The sequence below is a fragment of the Rhopalosiphum padi genome, chromosome 4 (genome assembly GCF_020882245.1).
Source record: "Rhopalosiphum padi isolate XX-2018 chromosome 4, ASM2088224v1, whole genome shotgun sequence".
Lineage (NCBI taxonomy): Eukaryota > Metazoa > Arthropoda > Insecta > Hemiptera > Aphididae > Rhopalosiphum > Rhopalosiphum padi.
In genome coordinates, this window is record NC_083600.1 from 10,656,272 (window position 1) to 10,669,336 (window position 13,065).

At 31.7% G+C, this 13,065-nt stretch overlaps 1 protein-coding gene across 1 annotated transcript; it reads right to left on the reverse strand.

Annotated features, from left to right (window-relative positions):
- Positions 1 to 702: 702 nt before the first annotated feature.
- LOC132929032 (thyrotropin-releasing hormone-degrading ectoenzyme-like) lies at positions 703 to 7,621 on the reverse strand. The gene is made up of 12 exons (XM_060994062.1): positions 7,032 to 7,621; positions 6,644 to 6,799; positions 6,154 to 6,450; positions 5,757 to 5,937; positions 5,421 to 5,662; positions 4,776 to 4,956; positions 4,445 to 4,640; positions 4,065 to 4,342; positions 3,746 to 3,930; positions 1,816 to 1,983; positions 1,062 to 1,296; positions 703 to 968 (listed from the first exon to the last, which is right to left on the reverse strand). Exons 1-12 carry the CDS (start codon positions 7,508 to 7,510, stop codon positions 834 to 836), a joined length of 2,733 nt encoding a protein of 910 aa, XP_060850045.1. The 5' UTR covers positions 7,511 to 7,621; the 3' UTR covers positions 703 to 833.
- Between the last annotated feature and the right edge of the window lie 5,444 nt (positions 7,622 to 13,065).

Here is a 13,065-nt window from a genome sequence, read left to right on the forward strand (position 1 = left end):
TCCGCGTATGATGTTATATAGAACACACTTATTAGTTATTAATTACTTCCGTAAACGAGTAGGTATTTAATCAGACAATATTGTTTTATAGGACGATAATTTTCAAACATTATTAGTACACTTAATACTATTAGTACTATGGCCAAGGCTACGAGGGTCTTAAGATCCTATAGTTACCACGTAAATATAGCTTTATACATCGGTTGTTTATCTGATGATATACATATATAGTTTATATACGTGTGATTTATTGTGTTATTATTTATTTATTTATTTGATTTAACACAATTTCGGGGTCTTAATAAATTTTGTTTAACGTTAACACTGGTTGTTTATTCAAATTGTGTAAACTTTAAATAACTCACAATTATACTAAATAAATACCAATCTGCAGTATTATAGGAAATGATAAATTACCTTAGGAATACAAAAATTTGATGTATCCACATTTCAGGTTGTAAAATATACGTATAATTTATAAGCATCTAAATGTGTGTAACTGCAGTAGTCTGTAATAATAGTAATAAAATGTTGATATGACGTATACTTGTACGTTAATATATGGTTTTGTGTATAAAATTAAATATTTTATTTAAAAGCCATACAAATATATGCACAACATACAATAATTTTAGTACCTATATATATAATATATTGATAACCCATTCAGATTAGTTGTACATTTACGATAAAGTCAAAAAGTTTAGTGTTGTATAAAAATATAATAAGATAATACAGCTCTGTTACCTACATAGTATATTACAATATATAATATGGTAATAATGTAATAATGTAATCAAAATTCTATTTTATTAGTGGCTCCCGACTTTTTCTCAGATTTTGATTGCCCTCATGATTTTTTTATGATCTCGCTCCATCCACAACAAATTTGATTCGATTTTCTGATAAATTTCGTCTAGCACGATTTTCAAGTCGGCCGATATGACAGATCCCCTTATCTTGTCCATCTACATAATAAAACCAATAAACACATCATATAAATACACTTAAATATAAAAAAAAAAAATTAAATTATCATCAAACAGGTATATCATATTTACAACAGCGATTTCGTCGTCCGTCGCTACTTTGGGCGCTAATGCTGAGTACGCAACAACAATGTACTTGTTCAGGTTATCGCGAATCGGTGACGATTGAATCGCGTTCAGTTTCTGTATCAAGAAACTGGAAAGAGCTTTAACGCCCACTGGTGTGGTCACGACGTTGTCGCAAACAGTTTTGAAAGATTGCAGGCTTCCATGGTCCACGTCATCCAATCGCATCAGATCCAGATGACTTAAAAAAAAAAAACCATAAATTATAAGGTACACAAAAAAAACACACACACGTCCGCACGACCAGACGTATTATATTTTTATTTTTATAGAATATAAAATTATTAATACTGCATCTCGCAGTACGTATAAAAAGCGACTTATTTATTGTAGTAAGAGCGAGACTTATAGTTTGCAGAGTTGTATCAATTTGATTTTAGTATTTTGTTTTTAAACGCGTAGGTATTTTGCAGTAAAGTTTTTAGAAATTCGTGAAAAAAATATAGAATAGAAAATTTGAACTGTTAGAGTAAATTAATGTACATCGTGCTTTTAGCCACCTTGCACATAAATATAGAACGTTGTAATATTTTCAGTAGAAAAACCGTGTACTGCTACGTGAATAACTCATAAAATTAATTCATATTAATTTATATCACTGCGTGTAAATATTACGAAACATAGGCTGCCTTGTATCCGTTGCCGTTTCATATCTCGTCGCAGCAATATAATAATGATAATAACTAATAATTAGTATTACCTCATCAGCATTTGGATGTTGTCGGTACAAGCCAATGCTCTCAGAATGATTTTTTTCTGTGATGGTGATCGCGTCGTGCTATAGAGCTTGTGAATCTTCGACAAAGCAGCGATATTTCCTTTTTTCATGCCCGCGCACAGAGCAGCTTCTTCCATTTCATGTGGTATTCTAAAAATATCTCGTCGATAAAGTCATTCGAGTAGTAAAAATCGATAATAATATTGACAATAATATTTAAGTGTACGACTTTTTTTGGGACAAATATGGCATGTTTTACATCTGAATTTAAATTTATAGTGTTTTATCCATACCGTCTTGTAAACATCATAATTATCTTTGTTTTATATTTTAATTTTATTCTAATTATATTTAGTTACAGTTTATTTTATAATCAATTTTAGCTAATGTAATATTTTTAAATAATTTTCATTATGTAATATTAAGATAAAGACCGCTCCCCCAGCACAAGCTAGGCTTATAGGGGGAAGCGCAATGTATATAAATTAAGTATTTATAAAATGTATACAATTTTCACTGTTGCAATAAACATTATTATTATTATTATTATTACTATTAATTCGATTAAAATAAAATTTAAACCTAAGTTATTATTTAAAATATCGTTTTGAAATATTTAGTGAATTAATATATAGGTAGTATTAAAGATTATCAGGACTAGAATCATATAGCCATTGTGTAGAAAAATATCGACGAATCGGTGTCAAAGTGTGAACCCACGTGCCTTTTTACAGAGGTTAACGTGCTAATACAACTTCAATAAAACGTTTATACTTGAAAAAAAAATGACACGCGCAAATTACGGTAATTGAACGAGCACGCGGAGCGGTAAATGCTCAGACCTTTCTCCCTCCCCGAGTGCCAAGGCTGCGATACGTATGTCTCGACAAATGCGTTAACTTTACGATAGAATTATCCAAAGCGAAATACATTTTAACATACGTGTTTGATCAAGTTACACGTTAAGGTGTGTAAATAATTAATGTTCGCTTAAGAGATAAGTTAAAAACTCGTTGAGATTCAGTTTGACGAGAATAATATTATTAAGCGTACCTACGTATAGACACCTATTATACTATAATATATCACAAGTACATTATAATATTATTATTACACATCGTCTGTCGTAGGATTACAAAATGTTAAAACTACGACAACACTATATACTCGGCCAATCGTATGTATCGCCGAGTATACCCATGTATAGTGTGCATTAATGCCATTAATATAAATTCTTTCGTATTTTCAAAAAACGTTTCACTCGTCGTACCTATATATTATACTGCAGGTATTTACGTTATAATTCCGAGAAAAAATTTAAAACGTCAGTGTTGTAATCGTTTTTGCGATTCGAACACTCTGCCGCCGCACTACGCGTATATAAACGTCGTCGTGTATAATTATATTGATTTTACAATTCATTAAAAACTGTATAAAATTCGAAACTTTATTGCACCGCGTTTATTATCGGCGCGCACAACGCCGGTGTATCCTACGCGTTCAAAGCGTGTGCAGTACAACAGTAAATAAGGTTTTTCGCTCGATAAATGTGTAAAATACACCGTATAGGTACGTAACACAATATCCGTTCTTCGCGCGCGGTATATAGACAACAATCACTCACTATATATATTGTACTAAGGCGGATACAAAGGTGTATTTACGCGCCTTACCCATAAATATATATATATGTGTGTGTGTGTGTGTGTGTGTGTACCTATGTGTACAGAGTGATCCATTTGGCTAGTTAGTTATTTATTTTTATTATTAAATTGTTTTTTTTTTTTTTTATATGGCGTTTATGTCCTTGTATCGCGAGTATTAGATGCCGACGGGTCGCGTTCAGGCTTTGCGCATAGCTCGACTTTTCACGATTTCCTCTGATGTGGATTTAAGCGATTTAATAACTCACTCGTGTCCGGTCATCCACGCGTCAAAGTGTCTCGACGCAGATTTCGCGCAACGCGAGTTGCCCACGCTGCACGTCCACGTCAACAGTCTGCTCCAGCCGATTCTCGTCGTTGCGTTTTGGATCTGGACGATCTGGTTTTCTGATAATTTGTCGTACAAAATGTCCGCCAAGCCCTTTGCGTATTTCTGTGAGAAATGAACGTTCGTCAAATTAGTACCCAACGCTCTGAAGTATGTAGACATATTATAATATAGTATATAATAAACGTGTGGACGGCAAAACAAGGCACAATATTATAGAACTGAGAGACTTTTTATACTTTGAACTTTAAATATTCTGTGGGATATCGCCGGATGGAGTCCATGGTCGACGATAAACCGGTGATAGCCGCGTTCCAAGGCATCACGTGGTCCTCCATCAACAGGTACTCGAGCAGCGAAGTGTAATAATCGTACGGCAGCAGCGCGGCTCGGCACAGGTGATACACGTCGTCTACGATTTGCGCTCTGTTTAGCACGTGTATCCGGTCGGGGTTTGTTATCAACTGGATCAACAGCAGTTTCCAATTTTTTTCGTCGTAATTCACCCTGTAGAACCCTACGCCGACAGACGTATATAGTACACAACCGGTATAATTTTTCACTATATATCATATAATATTAAGCGTAAGTGCGGTAACGCAATTGTATATACGCTTACCGGTCGATTGGATGTTGACGATTATCCATCCGAAATTTTCGGGAACGGTCAATGCCGTATGCTCTTCGGTGGGTTTCATCCAAACGGTCGGCGTGAGCTCTTCGAAGTCCATTTCGGACTCGGTGGTGTACGTCAAGCCCACAAACCATTTCACGTTGTCGGTGGTCCGGCGCGGATTCGATAGACAAAAACGTTTCTGCGGAAATCGTCAACAGGATAGTACATTATACAATCGGTAAATATATAGATCAATTATATTATTGCAGCACGGCAAAACATGAAAATGCGGCGTGTGATATTTTTGGATTTTTTTTTTTTGTATTTTCATTACCTGTGATGCAACAACTGAACCATTATTCGCCGACTTCACCGTTATCAGCGGATATCCGGGCTGTTTCGTCCACAAATCCATATAGTTATTGATCGTAATATCGTCTTCGATTAAGTTATCGGCGTCGTAAAGCACGTAATCAAACGTATCCCACAAGTCTTCCGGTTCCGCTTCCATGTACCTGTAATAGAAGTGCACAAATTTATTAAGTAGTGATTGTCTATTTATTGATTAAATGCCATAAAAAATTCGAAATTATGAATCTTATATACATAATATAATAATAAATATATAATATATTAACAAATTCGAATCTTTTTTCGATCAAATGTATTATTATTTGGTGATTATATTTATGTATTTTTATTGTATAATCATCTACATATATTTTAAGTACCTCAAATTCTAATATTATGGTCAAGTTAATATTTTACATTCATTACAGGTAAAACGTTAATTTTAGAAACAACACAACTTTAAAATTCGATAAAACAAATAATTTTAAACGATATCAGTATCAGAATTACTACGATGATATTATTTTATTGATACTGGAATTACATAATATTATCCGTTTTAGCGCGTTATAATGTCATACTGTCATTCCAAACATAAAACTATTACTTTCTGTGTACGTATACTTACGCAAAATCATTGAGATATTTGTTTACCGAAGTCCTGAAGTTCTCTTCGCCCACCACGCATTTTAACATCCTAAAAAGCGCCGCGCTTTTATCGATTGTTATGGTGTCAAAAGCATTTTCGATGTCGTCGGGAGACGACACTGCGAACGTCAAAGGATGCGTATCGTCGTATTCGTCCCAAGACAATGCGTATTGGTGAACTTTCTCTACGAACGACTCTTCCATGTCCCATTCGGGCTCGATCTACGATAATCATGCGTATATCATGTATAGTCTATACTGTTTATAGAACGTTTGTATTTAAATGCCGTGCGTTGAAGCCTGGCTTCGGACTTACCATACTCGTTATGTAATAGTTCAAGTAGTTGCACATGCCCTCGTTCAACCACGCGTTGTCCCACCAAGGAGTGGTCACCATGTTACCGAACCACTGGTGTAGGATCTCGTGTAGAACGGTCATGGATCCCTGTATTTTGTCCTCTGTTTGCGAATCTTTTGATAAGGTAACGTAAAATTCTCTAAACAAAAATAATAACGTCACAACAATATAATACAATAAAACGATTTTCGATTTAAACGACACATGGCTGAAATTCATAATACCTACTTAATAGTTTGTATTATACACAAATCGTGTAAAAATATTATAATAAATCGCACCATTATCTATAACAATTATTGTTCTATAATAATATTGTTTAAATCTTTTTTTTATAAGTATTTTACAAACTTACTCGTAAGAATTCAGTCCCCAATTCTCCATGCTGTAAGCGTTCAGTAAAGGAACGCCGACCAAATCCAACTTCGGTAACATATACGGTATTTGAGTGAAAGTTTCCACGCCTCTGAGTAAGTTTGGTGCTTTTCCCATCATATACGTTGTATATTCGATATACTCTTTACGCGTGTGCATGGCAATATTGTCGCCGTTTATATAGTTTTTGTCAAAATCCGATACCATAAAAGCCACTAAATACGTGGGTATTGGTTTTGTAGTTTTAAAGTGATCCCACACCCAACCGTTTTGTTGACTAAAAATAAAATCAAAATTAAATATACTTAATATAAAACTGTGCTTATATTATTTTAAACATTATTAATAGATGAAAGCAAATATACATAATATATTATATTAGTAAATATTTTTGAATGCAACGAGTATCGACCTGAAGTCTATATTATATGGTCGAAGTTTTACGTGTCCAAGAAAAACGAAAAACTTACTGGATTTCACTGTAATTAAGGGGCATATTGGACAACGCAGAATGTTGGTTTTGCCTGCCGATCGATATCGTGTATGGAGTCTTGAATTTTGGTTCGTCGTAACATGGAAATGCTCGTCTGGCGTATATCGGTTTGAACTGAGTTAAAGCTATCCATCTAAACGGAAAAATGATAATGATATACAATATTATTACAATATTATTTTAACCGGTTCTCGACTAGGTTATTGTGCCGTGTAAACTATTAACATACAGTGTGGGGGGGGGAGAGAGGACTAGACAAAAATGTCTATGTTCAATTGTCGAGATCGAAAATAATCAAAGGGTTTGCGTGTTATTACATATAAATAGTGTATGTCTTGTTTGGTTCGAATCACACGTGTAAATACCTCGAGTGATTGCCGGAGTCGTAGAAATATTTATGAAATCCGGTATAGTCGTCTCTCAGGATTCCGCTGAATACGACGGTAAACTTGTAAAGCCGCTGCGGAATAATTGATTTTTTGAGTTTGACGACCAACCATTCGTTGCGCTCGTCGAACGCGTAACTCTTTATCTCGATGCTCCGGTTCGTCTTCAAGTCCTGAAAACTTGGAACAGAAGACAAGATCAAATCCTTCGAGTTAAGGATTACCTCCGTCGTGTACTGTTTGGACTTCACGACGATGTCGACTTGACCGTGAAATGAGAGATTTTCGATGTCGGGCGTTATCCGCAAGTCGTAAGACACTGGTTCCGTGCTATCCGGCAAACGGTAATTTGTACCGTCGTTTTCGTTATTGATGTCCCCGGCGATCGCGGCCAAGCCTTTGCCATTATGCAATGCCGTCAATGAACACACGAAAGTCAATAACAAGAATTTCGACATAATCGTAATGTACCCTATACATAGGCTATTACTATTATGACCGTCGTCGGAAACTCGATGATAGGCGACTAACCCGTGAGTCTCGAACAGTCGTTTAGACAATGCTCAGAAATATCAGTGTATCGTGCATATATAACACAATTGTTAGGCTTATCGGTGTATTAGACTCGTTTGGCTTAAAACATAATCCCTCTTGAAGTACCTAATACGTATGTTACCTGTACGTATATAGTGTATGCACACAATTTTTTTTTTCAATAAAGATTTCGCGTAAACAATGACAATAATATAAGACTTTTCTATCTGAAATTTGTTTGCAAATAATATTGTCTTACATTAAAATAATTAATACAATTTATTACTTATTAGTATGTTTTTAAGTTTGCATCGTTTGCAGTAAAAAAATCAAATAAAAATGTATTTCTGAGTAGGTTCTACCTATGAAACACGGCGGGTGGACGATGTAAGTTATTGAACAACTGTTTTTAAACTTTATTAAGTTGTCAACTATTCACCAACGCTTTTAAAAACAGTACAGTACAGGACAAAATAATAATATGCTTATAATGTGTATACATAGTTATTGTCAAAAACAGAATTTGAATAGTTCGCGCGATCGAGGTCAGATTTGTCTTTTACCGTAGACAAAGGGCTCAATTAAATATGTGATTATACTGTTCACTTTTCAATCATTTTTCCATTTAAATGTAAATGCATTTTAAACTTAAATGTATTAAAAAAAATTAATAAAAAAATATTAATATTTGTGTAAATTCAAAAATATCAATACTCTAACCATTTTTAAATTATACAATTGATCTAATTTTCATTATATTTTAAATTACTTCCTTGAGTTTGTAAAACGTTTTAATAAATTAATTATTATGTCTTAAATATGTATACATTATATATACATACATTTTAAAGCATAATATTGTATAGTATAGAATATATACTCAAGTCTTAGGTATTTAGATTTATTGAAGTTAAATATGTTTTATTATACTATTTAGTTTCAAATTATACTTATATATATGTTTTGGTAAAATAGTTTTGAATTAATTAAATTCAAACATTTATGATCGCGTCGTATTCATTATAAATGATGACTCGTAGAATTATTATTTTATCAATTTTTAGAGTCTTAGAAAATATACATGGTATATAATATAATTTAAACGCCACGCGGGTTTTGTTAGTTTATAAATGTTGAGTTATTTAATGATTCATTTTTTGAATAAAAACTCAACCATAACCGAAGCACCTAAAATAGTGATCTTTCCTTATAGTCAAGTCTAATACAATTCTGATAATAGATAAATTTAAAATTTAATTCATTTTAATGTTGTACCATATAACTTATAAATTGTATGTAAAGCAGTCTAAACTATCAGATAATAAATGTTTTTTTTTTTTTTTATCATATTGAAGTATGATGAGTTAACGATAATGATTTCAATGGCCTTAATCGTTAATATAATAAATTAAAAAACACAAGTATTTAAAAAATGCCGAATAATATTTAAATAACGCACCTCCTACTCATGCATGTGGATAATAATTTAATATACGTGAGTATATTATTTGATAGCCATAATAAGTAAATTATTAAAAATGTTAACTTTTTATACTGTAATTAAATCTAATGGTCACAATCATGCAAACATATTTACATAAAATCGAGTAATAAGATAACAAAATATAACACATAAAATGGTAAGTTGTGTTCTAATGTGATTACGTTGATTTTCATTTATAATACAAAAATTATATTGTAGTAATAATAGTAACCGAACTATGGCCATGTCAATAATATTATGTTAGATTAATATAACGTTGCAAAAGCATTGAAACGGTGGGTCATAAAACATAATTTATTCATGATAATTAAAGAACGCGTTCGGTCAGATTAGATAATACTTTATTATTGTATGAATATTTTATTTTTAATAACTTCTAAAATAACTGTTTTCACAGAAAAATAAATATTATAAAATCCAACGAATAAAAAAAAACACTAAATACAAAAATCAAAATTCAACAATTTTGGCCATCTTTTATCAATGCAACAACAATCACTGCAGCTGCTTTTTTTCCGTTGTCGTAAATCCTTTTTTGAAAAAAAAAAAAAAAGCTTTTCGGCCAATACCCTCTGGACATATCTAAACTAAAGACTATTAAGATTATAAGAATAAGTGTAAATTAACGGAGAGTCGGGTAGAATCTTATAAAGGGCAACTCGGTTTGGGGAAAATTATAGGTATATTATGATGAAAAGAAGAGAAGTATTTCTTAGTTAAAGATTTTCATAAAACATTTTCAATAGCATAAATCCGCTGCTCATGTCAGTATTATGTTTTCGTTTAAATTGTCATCATATCCGTGTAGACGTAACGGTGCGTTGTCAGTTGCACCCCTATTATAGTCAGCGGAGCGTTTTCACGCCTCCGTGTGTGTGTACCCAGTCAGCTGTGCGATCGCTTCGTTATATCGTCTATGTCATGTTATGTGTAATGTTAAATGTTTTCTTTGACTTTTTTTTCAAAGTTATTACTCGTTTAGTCGCGTTTTCAGTGGCATAAAGTTTTTTTAGTTTTTCAATAAGTTGCAATTTTTTTCTTAGTGGTGGTGTTGAAGAGCGTCCGAACGCGTTCTTGTTCATTGTGTTTCAATGTAGTTTTCGGTACTCTACAGTTCCGGTATTGTTTTAAAGCTGCCGCTGTTGCTCATTCCATTCGTCTACTTTGTTGTCGTGTTACCGTCAGTCACAAACCACTTTGTATGTGAATGCTGAACAACTCTTTTATCGTATCGTCCGGTAATATAATTGCGTATCATGTGCCTTACTAATAACAATACTAAAAAGTTCTCCATTCTAGGTAATTGGTCAAATGATCAGCGGTTGTGTTGCATAAATCAACGCATGTTAACGCACTTGCACTCCCGTCTCGGTGCAGGCATACTATTGTTCAGCGTGCTCTGCATATTTTGTTAGCCGATGTCTTCCGTGAGTTATACGTTATACGCTGAGTGGCTGAGTGGCCGTAATACGCATACCAGGTTGTAATTTTTTGTATTAATCTAATCTTATATGTTTACCTCCCCTGGTGCGGTCACGTTGGGATGAAATCCGCCACTTGACATAGCCACATGTGAGTAATCGGTTAACTGCGTATTGTGTTCGTGTTGTTAAAGCCGACGAACTTGTACTACATAGGTATACTATACGTACTTGTATTACATTGTTATACAAAAGTTATTATATTATATTATCACATACAATTTATTATTATTTTATTATTGTGTTGGCTGTTCACTTATTAATAATTCAGCCTTATTTTGGACGCAATATTTCATATATATATTAAATTAATAATAAGATTTAATCAATATAAATGGCGACAACGTCGTGGTAATAATTTACGGTTACAAATTGTGTAACAAATTACGGGAAATTTAGAGACATTAAGACAAAAATTGTGCGAAAGGAAACGCCAAGTATAAGTTGGTCGGTTAAAATAGTTCACGGTATATAACCATATAAGTTATAAGTTTAAGTACAGTTATAGTATAAGTTATATATTGACGGTCTGAGCCTTAGAAGAAAGATATAGAAAGATTATGTTTAGAGATAGCTCGTGTAGTTATGTACTTAACTATAAGTATTTAGTATAATATATGACATAGGCAATAATAATATATTATTACAATATAAGAGTAATGAACTTATAAAAAACACATAATACCTAAATGTCGTCCTGGTTATTAATAAAAATATTTTTCTTTGTCAAACGGACGTTGTGAAAGAAAAAACGAATTTTAATGAAGCCATGTAGTTCGTATTGAGATCATAATATAATCACATTAATTATTATTTATTGGCGAAAAATGTCCTACCACTTTTAATAATAAACTAAGGTATAATAAACACGACAGCAGTAAGACTGATTTATCTGATACTAATTTAAAAACTTAAAAAAACATTGATCGGTACGATACATATTATTATTGTTTTATTGTTCATATAATAATAATAATAATAATAATAATAATAAAAATAGTACCTATGATCTTTAAAGCAGTATTACGAGCGGTGGTGATATCGAATTACACAACCACCGGACCACCGCGATGACCTTTTTTACTGTCTCACGTGTATACAACATATATTATTTTCTACTAACTTTTCAATACCCATAATTCAATAAAGCTATTTATAAACAGTACCAACAATGTGGCAGTGGAAGTGTTTATTCCAGTATGTTGTAATATATTCACCATAATTTTTTTCTCGTTTAGTCGTTAGTCCTCGTCGCTTTTTGGGTACGTATTACCTACAGTATTTCATTTTATTTTGTTTTTGTTTTTAATTGCCACGCAGTTCCAGGAATGTTAAAAACTATGAAAAATTACATTTTTTTTCAGTATATTTTTTTTTTTGTTATTACATAGAGTTACGTCTCCTCTTTTAGATATTTTTTATATTCATATAATAATTAAAACATGTATTTTAAAATCCTATATTAATATTATTAAAATATAAAATAGTTATTGATCTGATAGATAGGTATAATTGATGTTTTTACCAAAAAACAAAAAAAAAAAAGTAACTATATTGTGTTTTGAGTAACTATCTGTCTATATAAACATAATATACTATTTAATAACTACTAATGAAACGTTATTAAGAGCGCTAAAGATTCTGAGAGAAATATAAGAAGATTAAAAAAAAAATCGAATAAAAATTTAAAATAATATTTGGTTGATTAGGTATTCAATGTGATCCTTACACAAGGAACATCGAAAAAATATTTATTTGAAAAACATCTAATAGCTATATAGCTTTCATTAATTTCATCTATTTGTTAGTTAATAAATCAGTGAATTTTAATGGTATCAATCGATTCCACCGATATAGGCAATATAACATTGATTCCAACAGTTCAAGGAACATATTAAACCGCAATAAACATAGTTCAATTAAAGTCTAATTTTGTTTTATACTTTAAAAATAGTATAAATGCTTTTCAATTTGAAATTTAGCAAAAAAAAAAAAATATATTTAATATTGAAAATAATTAATTTACAATTATTTAACCTTATAATAATGCGTACACTATAATTCATTTCCGCAGTTTCTTTAAGATTTCCACGAATTCTCAGGTGTTCCCGGGATAGCTCATTCCTATAACGCTGCTGCAGTTGATTATAACGATTAAACTATTATCATCGTCAAACCGAGGAAAACAATTTTGAAAATTAATTGTGTTTTTTATTATTATTTTTATTTTGATCGGTTTTAAACTTTTGATAATTAATTTATAAAATACTTATGAAAAGAGACGTGTATTAATTAGTTAAATGTCTGATCCTACTGTTAACTTTATTTTCGCTGTAATAGGTAAGTATTAGCTTTAAGCTTATTATTATTATTATTATTAATATATATATATATAATTATACATAGAGCTTATACCTACTTATTCTCTTTAAATGTTCGAGAAAATTAACTTTTGTTCTACACATTAATTATTTGTGTATACCTAATGTATTGA